This window comes from Cuculus canorus, chromosome 9 (assembly GCF_017976375.1).
Source record: "Cuculus canorus isolate bCucCan1 chromosome 9, bCucCan1.pri, whole genome shotgun sequence".
NCBI classification, from domain to species: domain Eukaryota; kingdom Metazoa; phylum Chordata; class Aves; order Cuculiformes; family Cuculidae; genus Cuculus; species Cuculus canorus.
In genome coordinates this window covers 4,706,224-4,728,734 of record NC_071409.1, presented here as the reverse complement: position 1 = coordinate 4,728,734, position 22,511 = coordinate 4,706,224, and the positions used below count along the sequence as shown (strand labels likewise).

The following is a 22,511-nucleotide window of genomic DNA, read 5'->3' as shown; positions in this document are numbered from 1 at the left end:
CCCAAGAATTCTTCACCATCCTATTTAGTAAATACATACGACAGCGACTATCAAGCGCTCAATTATAATGGTGTTAGAAACCAAGAACTGAAATGGGGGCCTGAGTGTGCGTACATACAACTGTTTGGTCCAGTCTAAACAAGTGTACTCTGAAAGACGCTTAAAATTCACTGCCGAGTAAGCTACCAGCTACTCCTGGTAGTATCACGATATAATACTGTGCCTCGGTTATGTACCTCCATGGGGTTGACGGTAATAGTCAGAGCAGAATCATCCCAATCCATTTCATTTTCTTTACTTCCTTCGCTGTCTGCAGAGCTGTGCTGATGAGCTGTCCGAATTCGATAGACCCCCAACGTTATGATGAAAATGAGAATGCTCACACAGATTATGATAACGATAGTAGCCACGCTTGGAACAACTAGAAAAAACGTGGAAAAGGGAACAGGCTTGTATTTGTCTACAAAACATTAAATACGTTGTCTATTTTGTTCCCTCGGCACCTCCTCACTGTCTACAACTGTCTCGAAGGCAGTCTCTTCTCCCACGTGACAAGTGATAGCATGACAGGAAATGGCCTCAAGTTGCATCAGGGAAGGTTTAGTTTGGATATTAGGAAAACTTTCTTCCCTGAAAGAGTTGTAAAGCATTGGAACAGGCTGCCCAGGGAAGTGCTTGAATCCCCACCCGTGGAGGTATTTAAAAGATGTGCAGATGTGGTGCTTAGGGACGTGGTTTAGTGGTGGAGCTGGCAGTGCCAGGTTAAGGGCTGGACTTCATCTTACTGGTGTTTTCCAGACTAAATGATTCTGTGAGTCTACAATTCATTTGGATTGAGGATCAGCGCAGCCATCATCTACCACGCACCTGGGACTACAGAAAGTGCTGACAAGTGCCCACCCGCTAAGGCAAGGCATACAGGAATGGGATTTCCAGGATCTTATAATGAGTATTATATAAAGGGGTAAAGGCTTTAAACTGAAACAGGGTAGAGTTAGGTCAGACAGAACAAAGAAATTCTTCACCATGAGAGTGGGGAGGCTCTGGCACAGGTTGCCCGGAGCAGTGGTGGCTGCCCCATCCTTGGAGGTGTTTCAGATCAGGTTGGATGGGCCTTGGAGCTCCTGACCCGGTGGGAGGTGTCCCTGCCCATGGCAGAGGGGTTGGAACAGGATGATCTTTAAGGCCCCTTACACCGCAAACCATTCTGTGATTCTTTGAAATCATAATTAAGAAGTGAGTATACCCACCATTTGTTCTTTAGGCTACTTGTTTTATAGAAGTCAAGTGGTCAATCAGTGCAGTATCAATTAGTTTCAGAATAAGTGTTTCTGCAATACGGTTCAGTTCTCTTACCTGCATGCTCCTCCCTTCTGATTACAGCTTAAGGGTTAACCTCACTTGAGAGAAAAAGTGTATCTCAAAGCTTATATTTTCAAAGGTTTCAAACACTTGTTGTGATTTCAATCTCAGTCTCCAAGAAATAAAACAACACATTGCCCCTCTATCTGCCTGTGCTACAGCCTTCTTGGGAGACACTTGAGATTTCAAGACATTCTTCCTCACTGCTCTGTTGCGCTCCAAGAAGCCTTGGCCTCTGCCTAGTCACAGGAAGAGATTTCTCTGAACTACTTTTATGTTATTAGCGCCATAATTAGGTTAGTGGAGAAGCACTGACACTTTCTGTGTACCTTGGCCACTTAGGCACTGCAGGTCAGGAACTACAATAGTTCTGTATCTCATTTTACCACTCTGCTCTGCCTACAAGAATGGAACTCTGAAATCAGAAAAATCTTAGAAGAAAGAGCTAGTTTGCAATAGTTTTGTAAAAATTTAGTTTCATTTAAGTAAAATGTTTGCACAGATGTACAGACAAATACAGTAATATTCTAAGCATAACTGTATGTAACTATTTATAACTACCTATACTTTATATCAGCTTTACTTCTTTACATATGTATCATTCAGCTAAAGGGATTTCAGAATCCAGCTTTTAAGTGGATAACTTTGCCCTGGGTTTAACTTCATTGAAAAGGCTTCGGATCTTAACTTACATACACTAAGAAGTCAACTTAAATTCTGTATTAATATATACTAATGCCCCACATACTAATGCCCCTGCACATTGCCAGGTGGAGCTATCATTCTCTCCAGAGAGCTCCAGACTGAGGCCTGGAGAGCAGCACTGCAGCAATTTTGTATTAAACAAATAATACCAACATTTCTTCCTTTTCCTAGAGAGGGATGGGCAGAAATCATATGCCATATGGAAGAGACAACATGAGCATAAATATTCATAGCATTCAATACTGGAAACAAGACATTTTCTTGACTATATATATAGACTTTAATGAAAACTTTAAAAAAGAATACCATTTTTTAATTACGAATTACCTCTTTGGAAAGAAAGAAGGCAAATCAATATTAGTTTCTGTGAGGTTTCACAAGCTGTAGCATGGACTTCAGGGCTTGATTTGTTGACCAGGCTGAATCACAAGGGAAATACTGACACACTGTAAAGTCATCACATACCTGAGTTGTGAATAGCACTTATGCTTCCCTCTGGGTGCTGGACAGATTGGAGAAATTGTGGTTGTACAATCATATGATTTACATGTTCCATGAAGTTGGAGTTGGAGCTGTGTAGAATATTAACCTGGCACAAGAGAAAAATAAGAGATCAGATACTAAAATGTGCTCTACATTCCAAACCTGCTGGCTCCACACTGAACCATGAAGCTCAGCAGCAGACAGAAACATTATTATATAGATCTTAAAGGCCAAATTCACTTTTTTTATGCCACTGAAAAATAAAGAGGTTAATATATTTCTCATTTCTAGCATTAAAAATGCATTCTAACATTTCTAACTGTAGAGTATGAAATTTCACAGAAAAGGATTTTCTTTATTTACATGTTTGGTTAAGCAGTGACATATTTTGCTCCATACTAATCAGCTTTTAGGTGTTCCCTGAAAGTTAGTGGGAGATTTGTCACTCTGAACACTGACAGAGAATGCATCAAACTTGTAGAGTTTAAAACCAAAACGGAGAGAATTAAAAGAGGCTTCAGCTTTTGCTGCCTCCCTACTTTCAGAGTGACTTTCTTTGAAGATACCACATCAGTTCTCTGTCCTACTCACAGCAATGCTATATGCACAGACTCTGAAGTCATTGTCAGGGCTGCAGAACGCTGAATTGCAACAAAAATTCTATACAATATAAACATGTAAAAGCTTTCAGGACCAATTATAAAGTTTTGATCCCATTGCTAAGAAGATCCTGCTCTTTCCCGTAGCTACTTGGTACCTTGGTTCTAGGCTGAATAAGTTGGTTTTTCAGAGTAGGTCCACGATCCCTGCTGAGAGGTGTCAGCAGTAATTCTCAGTCCCTGAGCCGCTGTCCTGTACTGGGCTTAGTACCAGCACACACACTCAAGAGAGCTAACTAAATACTCCTATGGTAACTGACCACATCTGGGTAGAGGATCCAAGAGAATATGACAGACGAATTCCATCCTGAAGCTACCTATATACTGACTTTCTGAAGTCATGAAAATCTGGAATAATGTCCATCTGATGAGGGACAAATTATAAAACTTATTGTAAGGGCGTAGTGCTTGGAAATGCTGCAAAGTGCAACGCTGCAGGAAAGTGTGCCAGGTGAAGTTAAAAAATACCTCTGAGCAGATGTATAAATCTTCAAAAAGACCTGTAGGAGGATTAGAGCCCTGGAAAAATAATGACAATGACCTCAGCCTCCATTCTGTTTGAACAGGAGTAATTCCGTGTTAGTGGCATTCCAGAGAACAGTCATCTCCTTACATATGTAGCAGAACTCGGAGACCCACACTGAGGGATGCCCAGGGGGGAAGTTCGCTTCCTATCTGAATGGAACTAAGAATTTTTCCTCTATTTGATTACAGTTACCAGGACGTTTAAATCATTTTGCATATTTTAAAGAACAGCCAAAGTACCTGAAGGTAAAGGTAGTGCTCAGCCTCAGTGTCGGAGAAGAAAATTTAACTAAATAATTGCTTACCTCCAAGTTAAATTCATTGCTGGTGTAACGTCCATTTAGCTCTGAGCATTTGACTCTGAACTTTCTGTCGAAGGTGGCAGAAGTGTCCCAGTTGCGATACCGAATCTGCCGAAGGACCTGTTCATAGTTGTGCATGCTGTCCACACCTGAAATGATGGTAGAGCAGGAATAACCTCAAGGAGAGGCCATGTAACAAATGCTCTGTGCAGTACAGGGGGAATCGAATGTTCACAGGAAAGACAAAGCTTGGCAGAATGATCTGGAAATGGCAGTGCATCAAATATTCCCTGATAGAGCCTCTGGTTGATACTAAATTATGTGAGAATAGTGTATGGCCATGAATGTGGGTCCATAATGGAGAGGAACAAACACAACAGCAAAGGTTTAGAATAAATTACTTAGGAATTGAAAAAAAAACCAACAATGGCCAATGAGTTACCAGCACTGTGCAGGAACACGGAGGAATCACCTCCTTCTCAAATTCCACTGATGATCCACAAGAACCCTCACATTTAAAGACAGCAGTGCTGCTATTTTCTTTGGGGAATAGCAGGAGGGACATTGAGATTCAGGCAAAGCTGTACTGTATTCCAAGGGATAAACACAGCACTACAGTCACTCCTGGAATATCTTAAGGCTACTGCAAGACAGATTTCTGTCTAATTTCTTTCAAATTAGTCCTTTTATTCCAATAACGTAGTTGTTGGTGGGAAGAAATAAGGGAAAGTGAAGTCTATGAACAACATACCATAAATTGAATATCCTGCTGTGGAATTTGTGGCATCGAGGTGTTTTCCTTGAAGCTCCACATGATCTAGTTCTAAACACTCTTGTTCAGGATCTAGTTCTGCACCAATGACCAAAATATCACAGAAATCCAAGTTGTGGAGCATTTCCTCTAATACTACTGGTTTATTGGCTGTGAACACATGACATATGCCACAAAAAAAAAGAAAGGAAACGAAGATAAATGATCACAGAACAGCTCTGTCATCTTATTTGCTTTGCATCAGGGCTTTTAATTCTTGCAAAGATAATTGAATTGGGTTTTGCCGATTAAATACAGCATACTTGAAGCAAATCAAGAGAGGTGTCTTGCCTGTTCCACTGCTATGATGATGAAGGCCTACAAATACCTAGTGAGACAGATAGAAAATATGTCGCTCTGCAATAAAAGGCATTCAAGAACAGAACTGGAAGCAGGAAACTGAAATTTGATCCTGGAAATAAATTCATGTAAACAATTCTGGTTTTCAATACTTTGTTGGTATCATACATTCATTCTTTACTCAAGGAAAAGTGAACCAGAAAAATACTTGTCAAATACATCTATGCTTGGATGATTCTCTCAATTACTCTATGGCCCATAAAGAACCTACATTACAAAGAACACGGCCATCTATCCAAGAACAGGGTTCTATCATAAATGCCAAGATCCTGTGTTGTGATTTGGAGGAATTCAGTTGTAAACTGACTACCCTTCAGTATGTGTGATTAAAAGAATATGGGAAAGAGCAGCATATTGATTTAATATTTTAGTTATCTCCTTACCTCGGCACGGAATGTGTGGCAGGACTGCTTAACCAAGCCCCCTGAGGGTACTGTAGACACAGAGATCCCCGTCTTGGAACTTTGTGCCTATTTTGCAAATGGCTTTTTAGTGGCTGGATGTACGGGGAGGGAAGGCACAGACAGAAAAGTCTTCTGCCCTAGATTCCCAACTCCCGGTACAGTGAATTTGGGTATCTGAACTCTAGGTACAGCTCTAATTTATCAAAAAATTCAGACCTAACTTAAAATTGCAGGACAGGCAAATCTGAGTATTGCTAAGGCTGATGAGTCGGACTACTTCACCGGAAGCTATGAGAGACAGGCAAGAGCTGGGCTGCAGAGTGAAGCAAAAGCCTGAACTGCTCAGCTTTGCCGCTCCGGCTGTCAGTGGGCAAACAGGAAAGGTAGGGGCAGCAAGCTTAGCTATTGGCGGTGTCCCACCGATTTCTCTGCTGAAGCAGGACAAGCAGCAATGTGTTGGTATTCCAGGGGCTCTCTGCAGGTAACGAAGGTCTCAGAGTCAGAGTCGTGCTGCCGCCTGTGGCAACTGCCCGGTCCGCTTTTGATGAGAGACAGACTTAACTGGTCCTGTGACTGGGGAATACACGGTGTCTAAACCAGCCTCCTCTGCCTTGCTGTGTGCATCTCTGCTACAGGCATGATGATCAGGTTATATAAATTCCCACTAAGTCGAGAAATAGCTATTGGTAGATACAGGTCAAGATTTATGGCTGTGTTTGCCTTTGTCAGATAATATCTGGGCTGAGAGAAATGACGATTCAAGCTTATAACACAGGAACTCAGATTTAGAATTCAATAATCTTTTGCAAAATGCAATTATTCCCAAAGCCAATTATTATCTATCCATTTAAACTGCTCTTAGTGGAAATAAACAAGAGATTGCACATTAGAAGGTGCCTGACTTTCAAGGAATTAAACGGTAATTTAAGAAATGCTTATATAAATACATGCAATATGTTCCTTTCCAAGGTGAGACTCAGGCTTTTTAGGCTACAAGGTGCTACAACAGTAATTATGCCAATAATTGCATTGGGAAAAATTGGGATAGACTAAATTTATGAACTAAACTGGACAGCAGTAACTCCTAACTCACTGGACAGTTTTGAAGATGTCATCAATGTTAGGGACATGGAGAGTCAGACACGCATTGTTCTTAAGTGACGGATAACGAGCACTCTTTTCTAAGGCAGAATTCATTTTTTACATACTGTAATTGTATGCCATCGATATTATGACATGATACCCTTTTGAGCCTTCAGAGGACGGTCGCAGTTTCAGGCAAGTGATAAGCAGCGTTATTACAGAGTGTGGCCTCAGGCCTCTGCAACACTTGCACATCGTTAGCTGTTTTATCTTTTCAAGACACGTACATCTAGTTGCTGCTTATTCAGGTCCAAAAAATATTGTTTAGAATGATTCTTCAGATTACTAGGCTTTTCATTTACCTTGCACGCAAACATACAAAAGGAAGATCCCTTTGTAGACAGTTATTTTAAACATTATTTATGATTTTGAAAATTCACCTAGTGTTGAATAATAATACGTACATTTCTCAGCATTAGAATAAACTATCATAGTTGCAAAAAATCTTTGCAAATGATTATATTTACATTATACAGGCGGGAAAGTGATGCACAAGATTACTTTCTCAAGTATCACCCACACCTCAGTAGCAGACCTGGAAACATAGTAACAGATTAAAACTCCAACCAACAGCCAATTACTGCTTTTTACTGCATCAGTACATTTAACAAAATTCTGTTACAAATAGATTCTCATGATATATGTGAGTGTGTAAAGTAGAGTGGAAAGGAATTATTCTGAGGTAGGCGAGAAACTAAATAGAAAAGTTGCTTTTTTTGAAGCACATACTGCTCTATCACTAATTAACACATTTCTCAATGCGTTTAATTGAATGTCTTCAGTGTAGCGTTACTGCTGCCCAACACCGCCTATGTTAATCTGAGTGAAGTGACTTCCTTTATGTTATTTGTTTGCATAATCCTTTAAAAAATGTGAGGGGCCATATTGTAGAGTAAGTGATAATATTCAAAAGAAACACACAAACCTCTGTCGTGTTCTCTTAAGTCCATGGGATGCTCCGTTTTAGTGACTGTGCTGACAATCTTGATGTCAGGTAACAAAATAACACCTCTTTGGCTTTCAAATTGTGCAGCTGGTCTAGCAAAGTGGTCCATCCCACTTATTGTAATCTTGGGCTCATTGGCCTGAAACACCATTACATACGCATCTATATCTGGGATACTAATGCAGACATCTTCACCAAAACATCTGAAAAAATATATTATTCATTAACTGCATGTAACACATTGCACATCAGAGGTGTGTGGCCCTTGCACTGCCCAAACCCACCTGATTGCTCACCCTTTCGCATTGCCTCAGGTCAGTCTATTGCATACTTTGCCACTGCCTCACAACAGGACGTGTATCTGTACCCCCACGTGCTGCCAGCGGTGACAGAAACTGCTCTGTTCCTCTCAACCCCTCCCATATTCACAACTACTGAAATTACGGAGGGACAGCTTAGCAAACAGACTCATTACGAGCTCGGTCTTTAGTAAGGTCACTATGAGGATAACGTGTTGATGTTTAACTGAAGTTTAACGAAGTAACAAATAGTTAAAAATGAAATAGAGTTAATTAGATGGTAACACCTAACTTCAATAAACCTAATATTAAATTCTCAAAGTGATACTTAATGAACATGATATGGTTATCTTGTATGAATAGAAGCACCTAATTACCCATTTAAATTGGACCCATCATGAGCTCACTCTGGCACCACACAGTATTTACTGGGAACAAAAGGGGTAATATTAGCATTTTCATTTGAATCAGTGCTGTGCTTTGGAAGCCAATCTCTTGACAAACTATCTCACTTCATCTTGGTGCAAGACTTGGCCCAGCTTCAGGGCGTGCAAACTGGAATGCTTCCAGTGAAAATACATCAGGAGATGCGCTCCAAACAGCGTGGTCAGCCCACAGCCCTGGAGCAAACCCAGCAAACTTCACAAGAATGGTGCGTGCACATGATGAGCGTTTGCAAAACTGATGTTTACTTTCACGCTCAAGATCCGCTTTCACCGCACGACTTGCTGTAACAGACAGAAACCGCAGGAGAGCTCAGGAGCGGCAGACGGCTCCTTGATTTTGTAGAAATGTAAGCATTACTGTACCTGTTCTGCCACTATTGTTGCATGAAAATGGAAGGACGCAGGTTTCTGTTTAACAGCCAACATCAGTTTTTCAGTGCTGACAGCCATGTAGGGGTACAGATACATAAAGACTATTTCAAGCATAGCTACATGTACTGTTCTTGCAGATCTGTCATCTGTTAGATGTAGCAGCCCTGCTCTATAGTTATGGCTCTAGCCAGCTCAGAAGAAACTATAACTTTGTAAAATTAACAGTAAAATAAGAATGCAATAAATACAAGTACTGTTCCATCCAGACTGTGTGCACCCAACTATAAAGAGAATGCATGTAAATTACATTAACAAGAGGAGTTTCTTCAAAGGACAATATCAAAAGGAAACCACAACATAAATCAGCACCAAAGTAAATGAAATTCATCTTTAATGCTCAATAAAAGTATGATTCAGCGATGCGACTTGACCAAAATATCTCTTTTTACATGTCCACAGAAAAAAGGGATTTATTAAGAATAATCCTAATCTAATCAGTTCAGCTGAAATATTACTTACTGGACTTTAGATGAGACTTTGAGACGTCGTACGCCTGCAGTAGGAAACTGTCTAGAGTTGATGTACGAGACCTTTCGGAGAGCTTGATTTATATTCTCAATGTCATCTCCTTCCATGACAAGGACTGACTGGGAAGGGTTGAAGTGATACTAAGGGAAATGCATATAATTACTGTTTAAGGTAGCAGGCACAGAGTACAAAATAAGACATTTTTAAGGAATGCTGCAAAGACATAAGTGTACAATCTAATGATTTATTAAAAAAATTCTTAGTAGCTATCGTTGGCTGAATCTAGGTTGGTCCTAAATCATGTACCCACATCAATTATCTATTTTGTATCTAAATAACTACTGTTATAACTAATTTTATAGTAAACTAATCCCATTTGCTGTACTTTGCCCAGCTTTATCAACTTTACCAGTACTATTTCTACAGCTGTAAAATTCAAACCCTTAACTTACCGTCATCTTCATTATTATTATGTAATTTTTTGAGGTTAAATGCATTCCCCCATACAAAAATATTGGCTTACACCAGAGTAGCACGCAGAAGCATATTTTTCCTGCTTTTTGTTTGTTTTTACCCTGCACTATCTTTCCGAGATACATTTCAATGTGAATGTACAAAACAATTATAACATTTCCCTCCTTCATCTTCATTAATGTCAGACACAATAAAGGGGATTCTCCTACCTCCATCTCATGATCAATAAGGGTGTCATGATTTAAGATGGAGCTGCTGCTTGCACAAAGCCAGATACTCTTTTGAGCCAAAAAACCCTTGCAAAGTCATGGGCTATTCTCGTAGCCTTGCTAACGAAGAAACTTTGCTACGATATCTGCATAGCAAAAGAATTAATTTTATCTTCGTAATAATTCATCCTAATTCCACTTTTTTCCCCCCTGTTAATTGGTGCAGGAAATGATCTGCATTGCAGAGAAAACCAGAATAACCCCCTTAATTTTGTACCCTACTGTTGTCAGCACAAAGAAATGCATCCTTCTCTCATTCGCAGTCCCTTCCCAAAGCTGACAGTGATTATATGAACATGTTCCATTATATACAGGCAATGGTCATCTACACTTCCTTACAATGACAAAGGTTAAAAAGCAAAAGAACAAATAGATCGTGAAGAACAGAAGGAAGCACAGGGTTCTCGGTCAAACAGAACACGGAGGACCGGGTTTAAAGCTCATACAGGAAAGCAATGACACACTGCAGGGCATTTTTTAACAAACAGGAGGACTAATGTGAGTCACACCCTGCACACACTTCTTTTTCCTCTGTAAGCTAGCAGTAGTAGAGAATAAAATTAGCAAAAGGAGACTCTAGCTAGCTAGTTAACTTAACAGCTCAGCTGCCAGAGCAGCTGGAATGCTGCCAAAGGGACTGGAGAAAGCCCGAGTCTGAGCAATTTTTGTCTTTCTCATTAAAAAAGGCTAAAAATAGTGACAGTTTAGACAGTCTTTCTGAGAGCTGTTACAGATAGCTGAAAATTAGGCTGCAGACAAAAAAACATCCAACGTTACTGTGTCAGAAACTGTTTGACAGCTGCACTGCTCTTTCTTAGGTGGCTAAAGGGTGGAAGTCCAAAGTGCCCAGCAGGAACATCTTCCAACAACAGTTTGCCAACACAGAATCTGCTAAGCTCCGTGTAAACAGCCACACAGAACCTATCATCTGTGCAACTATCACACATGCTTGTCTGAGATCAGGTATGTTTATTTTTGACATCAGAAACCTGTTCTCTTTATCAATCAGTTGAAGGTCAGATGCCAACTGCTTTCATCTGAGCTTCTTTCTGTCAGCCCCAGTAAGAAGCCCTACCACCGTCCCTCTCTGACTGCTCCTTTCATTTTTGCCTCCTGCTGTTGCACTGACTGTTGAGCTGGCTGAAGAAGTAAAAATGAAAGGATAGCTTTAAAAAACCCACTATACTTCATCTGTATTTCAGAAAAAAATGTTTTGAAGTTTGGTGAAAGGAAGAAAAGGAGGAAAACAATCTTCCACCTTCGATTTTCCCACTGCACTGCTTCTACAGTAAGAAAGCCAATCACCCATGCTGCTGCAGCAGTGGAAGAGGGATTTTTCCAAGGACATCGAACAACAAACTACTCAAATATTGTCAGATTTCAGAGTATTACAATAAGGAAGGAATTGCTATACTTCTAAGCACCCTGGACCAAATGTACACTGCTTTAATTCATGTATAATCCCAGCAAATAATATATCGGTAGGCATATACACTCGCTTTCTAGAAAACCTTACCTGCTCTTTGTGTGCACTGTCTTTTAAAAGCAGCTTTTACTCATAAGTGTGTCATTTGCTGGGAGAGGCAACAGTGTGAAATTCTTAACGATGTCCTTTGTATGATGAAGAAAATAAAACTTCAGGGTGTCCTGCTCATGTGCAAGAGCTAGAACTAGCAAAATTCCTCCTTCAATTTGCACTTTTGATTTGTACTATTGTTTTCAGAAATGTATCAGTTATACCACACCACTGTAACTCACAGCCTGGACAGACATTTCAGGTCAGTTCCCTACCCTGTCCAATGAAATGGTTTAGCCAATAAGATGTGGCACATGGAACTTCCACTGCATGCTCTACTCAAGGGTTACAGTACCATCACCCTCTCCTCGGAAAAACAACGCACTGAAAAAACACCTGTGCAGTTTCACAGGAGGCACAGTCTGCAGCCAAAGTGTCTTCCTAGTTTGCATTTGAAGCTCAGCTCCTTTGGAAGATGGTATTGTGATCTGTGTGCTAGGAACCAGCTTAAAAGTGCGTTTATATATCAGGCAGAAGAACGCTGGTCATCTAATAACTGTATCAGTAAAGGGAAACTGACAGTGCATCTCATGTACATTATAGTCGAGATCCTACACATGTATCCAAAAGAACAGAATTTCTCTTTAAGAATCCAAAGCAATCTGGTCACTGTATCAGCTGAAATAGGATTTCCCTCTGTCTCCTAGGAAGAGTGTTACAGTATTAGTAGTCATATGCAGAACGAAGATGGAAATGTAAAATTTACAGGAAATGTAAAATTTTAATTTTTTTACTTTAGGGATGATATTTTTTGTGTCCGATTTTCACGTCCCATAACACTATTTTCCTTTTGGAATACACTCTGAATTTTTTTATACTATTGCTTTGGGATTTCTTTGGGAGTTACTTTTACATTAAAGATATTCCACTTAAGTTTCCTATTGCTTTAAAGCTACTTGAGATCAAAATTCGATAGTTCTTTGGAATCTCTCCTACTTCTGTAAAACTACCAAAGTAAGCATCAAAACATGACATGGCAATTCTTATTGACTTTGAAATATCAGCAGTTCTTTACTTTCTGTGCATCTATCTTTGTAATAATAGAAACATTTTTCTTTTGCAGTGTCACAGCTCTTATGCTGTTCCACTTTTTCTTTGCATGACTTTATGGGAAATTACATTGCTTCTGGGAGTACATTTGTACTGTGTGTACTCTACCTTGGGCACTCCACTTCATAAATCTGCTCTAAATTTTTATCAAATTCGATGTCAGTTCATCCCTTACCTTTATTCCTTGGCCAAGACTCTCAAGAGAATTAATATCCAGACCTTCCTTGCAGGCCTGCAAACAGGAAATCACTTTCTGACTCTCAATTTTGCCTGGTCGGATCGTAAGACTGGCCAAGCTCCCATGGAAATACTGAGCAAATCTGGGCTTGGCAACTTCACCTCCTGCAAGAAAAAGAATATAAAATCATTATTGATACCAATGCAGAAACCACACATCTAATAATTCACTTTATGTTTTAACACATCCAAGAAATTCATATCCATTTTAGCCAAGTATTTTTGAGATTCCATTTATTGTGCAAAGTGGAATTGCTTTGTGGGTCGCTGGATGACACCCAATAGCAGCCTGTCTTTAAAATTCTTGCCAGTGTTCTTCCAGTATTGTATTCAAGCGTTTACAAAGCTGCGATAACGTACTCTGAGATGAAACAAGGCTTCCCAAATCTGTGTCCAGGGAGGCACAGCATGTTTAGAAATGAATTGATGAGATTATTGGAACGATCAAACATGAGTTTCAGAAAATGTTTAAGGTCTGATGTTCATTTACGCAGAAACCGTATTTTCAAGTTTTCTATTACCAGCCCACTTAGCCTTTGCCTTTCTCCTCCAAAAAAACATATTGCCTGAAGTTCTTTGATGCGTGAAGCGTTACGGCTCTGTGTAAGCAAACTGCCACGCTCTCTGCAAATGGGTCTCTCTTAGGGTGCGGTGTAAACTCACAGCAGTGAATGCGGGCCAGCGCTCAGCATCACGCTAAAAGGCTCAGAGTGCTTCCCTTAGCCAGAGCCGCTCATTCGGTGCTAGATCAGCTCTCATCACTGTACGCTGCTTTAGGCCCTCTAGCTACACTCTACTCCGTTTCACCCCAGGCAGCTTCAAAGGAAGACTGATCTTTAGGAGCTGTCAATAAAATGTGATTACATACTGTCTGCACCGGTGATCATGGCGTCGAAATTACTCTTGGGATATTTGGTGATTTACTCATCCTCCTCTAGGAGAATTTTTAGGGCTTGTCTTTCCCGCAAGTGTTAACGGCATCAGTGCACGTGAATTACTGTCTACCTTGAGCCTGAGAGGACTGAGCCACGCAACAGTGAAGCCATGGAGGCTAATTGGATTAGCAGGTGATAAGCTGTTGTAATTGGCAGATAACTCATCTCTACAGTGTCTGTAGCTTTACTTATTTGTGCCAGGCAAGCTAGCTCAAGCCTGAACTTTAACTTGAAGATTTGTGTGTGGATTTGGGTTAGGACAGCCAAGAAGAGGCAAATTTTCTTTAGGCTGATGTTCCTATTAAAAGCCTGAAAAACATCACTTTTAGTCTGGGCAGTGTGAGCACTATGAAGACCTATTTTATATAGTGAAGAAAATACACAGCTGAGAGAAAAGAAGGTGTCCAAGAAGGCTGTTTCTTCATACAAGTAGGCAGATTTTGTTCTTCCCTCTTAACACTGTAGCACAAACTGCCTCCCTTTTTACCCCAAAGAAAGGTCCTAAAATAGAGATCTTTCTTCACTTTCTCTTTCATTTGTCCATTACACAAAAATCTCCCTCTAGGCAGAACTTTTTTGAGGTTTCATAGAAACTTTCATGCACTCAACAGCCAAAGTGCAGGATTAGTTTGTATGGTAGTTCTGGCCTTTCTGATACTTACCAAGACAATCATTTGTTAAATAGTGCATTATGGAGACATTAGCTTTTCAGCAAAAATATTGCCATATTCACCTATTTACATTGTCTTTAAAAGTACAAGTTGCCGCTAGTACAGCTGGAATGTATCTGAACAGAAAATGGTAAGCTGAATTAAAAAGAAATAACGCAAACCTCTCCCTACAAAGGAGACAAAGACAGAAAAACAGATAAGAACTTACAGAAGAAGAGAACCACATTATGCTTTGAAGCTCCAAATTTTCATATCCCTAACCAAATTCTGAAGACACAAAGTTCCAAGGTTAAAACACCAACACTAATCCCAGAGCTCTGAAACTTAGAAACCCACAGTATATCTGAGGAGATGCAAAATAAGCAGCAGTCTTGTATAAGCTAATGTATTTAAATGTGAAACTAGCTCTTTAAAATGTATAAAGGACTAAATAAGAAGAAGCTAGAACAAATAATTCAGTGCTGTGGCTATTCCTGATAGAAATAAGCAGGATAAAACAGTGTAGTAAAGCTGTAGAGCAACCTGACTGGCAGTTACCTCCATCCTCCTTTCTCTTTGGACTATTTCTTCTCTGGTGTCGGTGACAAAGTATTTACTTGTGGTTCAAATGCATCGCTTGAATGTATATCCAGTCTAGCTTCTAAAACCTAGACTAGAAGGAATCCAGTTCGTGTGTTCTGACACTGCTCCACAGTGTGAACAACAGAGAAGTGAGGGCAGCCAGGAGGTTCTTGTTCGAAGCGGACGCCCGGTCAAAACTGACACACTAATATGGATGTTTGCTGTGCAAACACAGCAGCTCCAAATGTGGTTATCTTCAGGCTGTACCAGACAGAACACCTGAACAAACTTCGCAGACATCTATGCCAGCACACAAGGTGAACCACTATCATCTGCTAGCGGAGAGGTTGGAACTAGATGATCTTTAATGAACCTTCCGACCCAAATCATTCTATGACCTTGCCAGAAGGTTAAAAACCATGTTAGCATTTGAAGGCCTATCTATGTAACAATGATGTGATCTGCTGGATCCTTTCCCCACATTATAGGTGGGGTAGAAAAAAAGTAAAGACTATTATCCTTGAATTGCATCCACAAATTTCTATTGTTTTTGTCACCTTCATTTCACCACAGCGCTGCTCTTCTAGTGATCTGGACATATGACCCCAATTGATCCTATAATTCCAGTTCTTTAGCTAATATGGATATCTGAACACAGAAGAGGACAGCAATTTAACCTAGATTACATTGTGGATACAGAAGACAAAATGCAACATTTTTTCTCCTTTAGCAGTTAGGAGTTGCTAATTAGATGTCTCCTTTATTCTGCTTTACTCTCTCCACAACTGAAAGGGCAAATTCTTACTTCATTATAACATGTCAGTCAAAATAACTTCTAGTGCGTCATTTATAATGATAAAGCAATTGCCCATAAACTATACTAAATATGAAGAGTATTCACAGTGCCGGAGCCCCACTTTAAAAAATACTGGTTACGAGGAAGCATTACCATCTTGGAGATATATAATTCTTGTTTAAAGTCATCTGTCCTGTAAGCCATTTGCCCAACCGCTGGCATAAAAGCATGGAAGCAAATATGAGTGTTTCCAGTAATAAGCTTATAAAATGCTCTGCAAATGCAGGCACTATAAAACCAGTAAGTAAGCAAAGAACAGGCTTACACACTTACCCTGTTCCCAGGACTAAGTCTGGGTTTGTGCAGATGTACGGCTTGAGTTTGGACTGTGAAAGAGGTGATGCGATTGTTGTTCTGGAGAGCCTATCAACTGCTATGCAAAAAAAGCAAGTATTTCAAGAAAGTGTGAGTGACAAACAGCTGGGACTAGATAGTCTCATATTGTGTTAGCGGAAAAAAACTGCAAACCTTTGCCCATGGTTACGACAGAGTGGTTCAGGCAGGAATATCTGCACTGGAACAAGAGACAGCAGCGTGAAGAGACAATGAGGGATTGTCCGAGCCCCAAGACAAGCTCAGCTGGACTTAATCCATTCCTGAGAACTGCCTGAACTGTTCTAAACTCTTCAGAAGACAGAAGCTCCTCAAGCAATGACCACTGATCCTTAGAGTTGGAAGTTTATTTCTAATACAGAAAGTGAGCTGTCAAAAAATGGCCCTGCCTTCCTTTTTTCTTTGCCAGGCTAAACAAGGCCTTTTCTTTATTTCTTCTACCTAACACTGGAGACTATGATCATTGCTGTTGCTTTTCCAGGAACTTCTGCTGTTATCTGAAGTACTAACCCAGTGTTCTTCTCAACTTTGTATCACATAGGGCACACCTGTTAATCCAGGACAGTGGGAATACTAGCTTCTTGCACATGAAAAACTATGAACACCTTAAGACAGAATACTATCTCAGACTTTATTAGCAAAAACCAGACTGTTAAATAAACCTTCCACAAGCACCTTTTACCAGCCTTAAAGACAAAATTATACACCTGCCACTTTCCTCCTTGAAGGTGAACAGAAGTCACCATATCTGACCCACCACAGCTGCTTGTAGCCGCAGCACGTAGATATTTGATATTCTTCTCCCTCAGCATTTCAGAATCTTCTCAGCTCAGTGGGGTATGTTAGCTTGCTGATGTGTTCCCATCAGCGGTAATTATTAGATTGCAAATGGACAAAACCCAGTGCAATAAAATTGGGACACAAAGCCCCAAATTTGCTAAAATTGAAGTCCTAAAGCCAATCCGCTACAGTCCTGTATTCTAGCTTTGACAAAAGGGATTACTAGGAATATAGTTTTCAATCTCAAAGAATACAAGAAAAAATTGTCAGAATAAAATGAAAATCCTCAGCAACTGGCTGTTTTACTCCTGTACTCCTGCTTTATTCATGCTTGGTTCTACTATATGTTTGAACATCGTCTTTCCTCCTGCTTCTACAATCTAATATGCTTCAGCTATTTGACCTCAGCTTCCAAGTGGATGCAAATGTAGCACCGGATGGCCAATCTCCAAGTCCTAGTCACTCTAAAATTCTTAGCTCCCAAGATTAGATGAGTATAAATGTATTTAATCTAGCATGAAAACGGTAATTCTGCAGCACATTAAAGCACAGTATGTAATTGTGGCAAATGCTGACAGTAACATCTTTACGGAGAATTATTCAAATTCTTCTAAATACTTTCCAGCCAGAGATCCTTTGACCCTGAGCACGGTACGTTTCATGCCCCTGCAGCTCCACACACGACTGATGGGCTGCTCGCAGCCACTGCCTCAGGGCAGGAAGAATGCTCCGTTCCATTGTCTGAATTTGATTCCTCGCTGAAATTGCCACATGCAAAGAGACAACTGAGGAAAAGGCATAAGCTACTCCCCCAACATCTCTTATTGCCTTTATCCTTCCAACTTAACTCTTAGTTCTGACTCTAAACTGAGCCTAAGCCACAATGGTTTTGAGATAATGAGGAAGTCCTAAATAGATACACCAGCCTCTAGAGTAACAATTCAGAGAACAAAGCGGAACTCCCACGATGATGATCTTGAGGTAATCTAAGTGTCCTAAATTTTTGTCTACTTCAGTGTCACGGTGCAGTGAAAAATAAAGTGTTCTGTAACACAGCATCTGCCAGTTTCTATCCAGAGGTGAGGCCACCCAGTTAACCTAGAGTGCCTCAGCAAGTTCGATAGGATTTTTTGCTGTCAGGGTCTTTATGCCCCTTCTTACAAGTGAGATAGGGCTCAGACACAGCTCACCTCCACAACAACGCTATAGCATCAAGACCTGAGAGAATAAGAAAAACTACTCCTCAACTGTGTTACACATTGCGTTTCACTCAGCTTTGTGCTTATTGATTACTCCAGATTTATATGCTGTGAGTGCTAATTCTTGGGGGGCAGTTAAGTAGTTAGACTGAATGATGCAACCAGCAGCCTACACTGCTGTCAGTCAGGGAGTTAGGTTAATGTCTGCAACACAAACAAAGACTGAAACTAAGCTATCATCGCCTATTCTCATTACAGGCCCTTGCATAGCAAATCTCTGAAGTCACTGTTTTTTTCCCTTCCTTAAATGTAAATGTTGTGGTCACCATTACAGCTGTGAAGCAACACAGTGTTATTCAAACTTTGATGATAAAATTGTGCATTGCTTTTTCCACCTGACCCAGCATGCAGATCCACTCCCAAAGTATGGCAGATACAGGAGGATGGATAGTGGCTTTCTGGCATTAATTCAATCTTCATAATGGGAAGTCAACAGACTGTGGGAGGCATTGACAGGAACTGCCAACACACATAATTATTCACTATGAAGCTGTTCACTGCTTAGTCATTGTCAAAGTAGTATGCATCACACTTTTAACTTGCTAAAATAATACCTATGTTCTGGACTGGGATTCTTCGCCTTCTATGCTGGTTCTGATCTCTTCTGCCTGGAACTCTATCAATGTATCTGCAAGCAGGGCAGCTCAGGCACTAGAGACAGAGGTGTCCCCCCCACCAGAACTTTATCCAAGGTCACCTTAATAAAGTCTTTCTAAGTTACTTCACTTTTCTGCTAAGCATGAATGCTGGTGGAGGTGGACAAGCACAGCGCGCACACGCTGACACCGAAACATACAGAATAAGAAGGGTCCTGCCCTGCCCTGTTGGGCTTCCCACCAGATAAAACTATTATAGCAGACACTTGGGTTATGGTTCTGAGAAAGAGACGGCTGAGACATAAAATAGGCTCAGAATGCACTGCAAAAATAAAGTGCATGCTGCTACTGGAACTATCTAGTTAACTAGAATTATCTGGGGCTACTAATGTCTCATGATTTTAGTTGCAGCCTAGGCTTAGGGTTAGGCATCTCCTACAGGGGGGTCAGGAAGTTCCCTCTGCACAAGAACTTTATACCCCTCTGAGGACTTCTGAGTGTTACTTCCCTCCATCCCGTGCTATTCCCAGCTGGTGCCAGTGCTCACTCGTACCAAGCCCAGCACACTGGAGCAGGAAGCACGAGTCAAAAGGAGGACTCCCACATCTAAGGCAGTAATGCTGCACCCACACAGCAGCACCTCCACCCTTGGTGGGGAGTGATGAAGATGAAAAGCGAGACTGTACAATATCACTGTTCGGCATATTCTAAATAGTCGCGAGCACAGTTACGCTTGGACCCTGAAATTTCAAATACAACAGATCAAACGTAGAATAAACCTACTTAGTTTTAGATCGGTGTGTTGCAGATGCCTGTCCCACTTGTAGGCAGATCAGTCAGAATCACTCCCTTATACACAGAGAGGAAACCAAATGCTTCTAGTATACACATCACCTTGTTGTAAACAGCTAGAATCTCTCAGATAAATATCAGTTGAGGTGGGTTAGGACTGTCAAGGAGCAAACACCTTCTGACCCTGGCCAGGCGGAAGCTTCGTTAGGTATAATACTGGAGAATTCCAGGGAAACTGAAGATTCTCAGGGGTCAGACCCGTGACACGGGGGTGGTTTGGTTTTTTTTTTTTAGTTTCACATGGGGTTGATGCAAAGTGTGACAAAATCCAATTACCATTTAATTTTACAGTTATATTGTTTTGACTTCAGAGATGTAAAGTGCTGTTTATATTCACTTACCAATCTTCAAAGAACAACCATGCCTTTCAATCAAAACTAGTGACTTCATTGAGCTCACAGATCTTTTAGGCCTCTTGCCCTACTTTGATCATAAACAAGTAACTATCAGACTAGCCTAAGCACAACGAGGTTTTCACTGGAAACGATGAACCAGGAGAATTTCCAGCTGAGATGTGAGTCTTTGAAGATATTCTGGTTATATCGAGCCAGATAACTAAGGAACGATCAGGTATTCAGCATCCCAACACGAAGACTGAAGTGAACCTGGTAGCAGCTGCAAGACATTCTGTCTCTCGAGTCCTCGGGTCCAAGCCCTGAAATGTATCCCATCTCTTTATTACAGCAGTTTAGGGAGCAGGGTTTAATTCCCTGGTTCCCAGATTGGCTGGAAAACAGGGTGAAATTTAACCTGGATTTCAGGAGCAGCCTCAAATAGCAATTCGAGTCTTTATATTCCCTGAGTTCCTCAGCACAAAAGAGTTTTAGTGGTGGTTTTTTTTTGTTTGAATATAATTCAGACAAAATTACTCAGATAATTACTCATCAAACATGGCACTAATTAAGCCTCCCCCTGCCTGAAATAAGGCAAGTACAAAGAGCACTAAGGGCTACCTGCTCTTAAATGGTCATATCCTAATCTATCTCTGTGCAATAGATCCATAGATCAAAAGCATGTAACTTACACTATTTAAGATAATTTTCTTAAGATACGAAGAACATTCTATAATCTCTAACAATTAAGCCAATATAATTTTTGTTATTTCTAGGGGAACAATGGGAAATGATGACAATCACCATAAAATATTATAATCTCATATATCTTGGACCACAGTGCAAGAAATGTTAATACCATGCCAAACCTCTATTCCTACTCTCCAGCAACACTCCTGTGCTGGTGCACAGCCCCCAGTGCAGAAATTCAATTAAACAAGGGACATATATCTATGCTGAATTAGTGACAGGTTTGAATGCAAATTCAGCTTCTCCAGGAAAACACCCTCCCAAAACCTGCCTTGCACATTTGCTTGTATTTCTGCTACACCTATAATTCCAACAATGATCTCTGAAGGGCACTGAGATCTGTTCCATCTTGGTTTTGATGGGAAGGGCAATAGAGATGTACTATCAGGAGCATCAGGATACAGATATTCAGCATCACGTTATGTTGAAGTGTGCCTAGGTGGGCTGGCAGTAATTCGTTTACTTACATCACTCCATTGAGGCCTCAGGTTGGTGCAAGCTATGTCAGCCCCGAAGGCAGAGTCACTGGTGTTGGGATGCACAGTAGGGGCTATTCTTTACCTGTTGAATATCTTAATTGCTGGGGGAAGCTGCGGGCTGCTGCTGCTACACCAACCATTGTGTATATGGCTCCCAGTGACCTGACCCCTCTCCAATTAATTCTTACCACTCTCCTTCCCTTGAACAGTAAGTCAGTTCTCTGAATGCAACTTTGGGCAATCCAAGTGTCAGAGTGCTGACACATAAGGTTAATAAAGTCATTCCACAGGACTCTATAAAAAAAACCTATGTCCAGTCTGGGTTAAGGAAAGAGGAAAATGACAGAAGACAAAACAAAAATGGACTATAAACCAGAAATCACTTAGAAAACAGTAATTACAATAATGTCCTGCTATATTCTTGATAACAAAGTTTGCCTGTTGACAGGCTTTTCCAAAAGACCTTCCCCTGCACAATGTGGCCAGCATGATTACACTTGTGAAGCTCTCACACTCCAGATTAGGCGGCGTTACTGGAAATAAGGGTTACAGTCATGGTAAACTCTAACACAACCTTGACATAACAAGTCCTTAACTTGTGTCACTACTTTCCTGACAGGACTTTGGGAATGATACATAAAGAAAGAAGCCGTTTTGGAAGGGAAAGAGTATGAACTCCAGACTTTTATCTTTTCAGAGAAATCTGTTGGAAGCCAGTCTGCAGTCTGTGGTCCAAAAGATGATTACACTAACAAATCACGTACCCTACTCTCTCCTTCTGACTGCCTTTGCCACAGAATATTTAGCAATAAAGGCAGCAGAGTGGGAACCTACAAACCTTGGTTTAATGGAAGAAATTTCTTACTCTGTAAAAGGGTCCATTTGCTATGCCCTCAGATAAACTGACTCAAAGGTAATGAACTCTGAGAGCTTACCAGGGTAAGGTGCAGCTCCAGGATAAGCTAACCTTAATTTATTTGTATTGCTTAGGAGAATGAAACAGGGTTGCAAAAGCTGAAAGGGAGAATAATAATAATTTTGGAGTTGATCCGGAAGTCTGATTCTGTTCTTGCCCTAATGCAGATTTTTTTATAAGATATCTGATGAAAAATCACCCACCCTCTCGATGCTGCTCTTTATCCTCATAGAGTAAGGC

The 22,511-nt window shown here is 40.6% G+C and overlaps 1 protein-coding gene across 4 annotated transcripts in view; it reads right to left on the bottom strand.

Annotated features, from left to right (window-relative positions):
* The window catches only part of CLSTN2 (calsyntenin 2), a 558,864-nt gene that overhangs the window by 7,812 nt on the left and 528,541 nt on the right, over positions 1-22,511 (bottom strand). For all 4 annotated transcript variants that reach the window (XM_054073857.1, XM_054073858.1, XM_054073859.1 and 1 more), the window contains 7 exons: positions 12,890-13,056; positions 9,337-9,485; positions 7,680-7,903; positions 4,788-4,958; positions 4,040-4,185; positions 2,533-2,656; positions 237-421 (listed from right to left, as the gene is read on the bottom strand). In XM_054073857.1, coding sequence (XP_053929832.1) covers positions 237-421; positions 2,533-2,656; positions 4,040-4,185; positions 4,788-4,958; positions 7,680-7,903; positions 9,337-9,485; positions 12,890-13,056 — 1,166 coding nt within the window. The remainder of the gene's footprint in view (positions 1-236; positions 422-2,532; positions 2,657-4,039; positions 4,186-4,787; positions 4,959-7,679; positions 7,904-9,336; positions 9,486-12,889; positions 13,057-22,511) is intronic.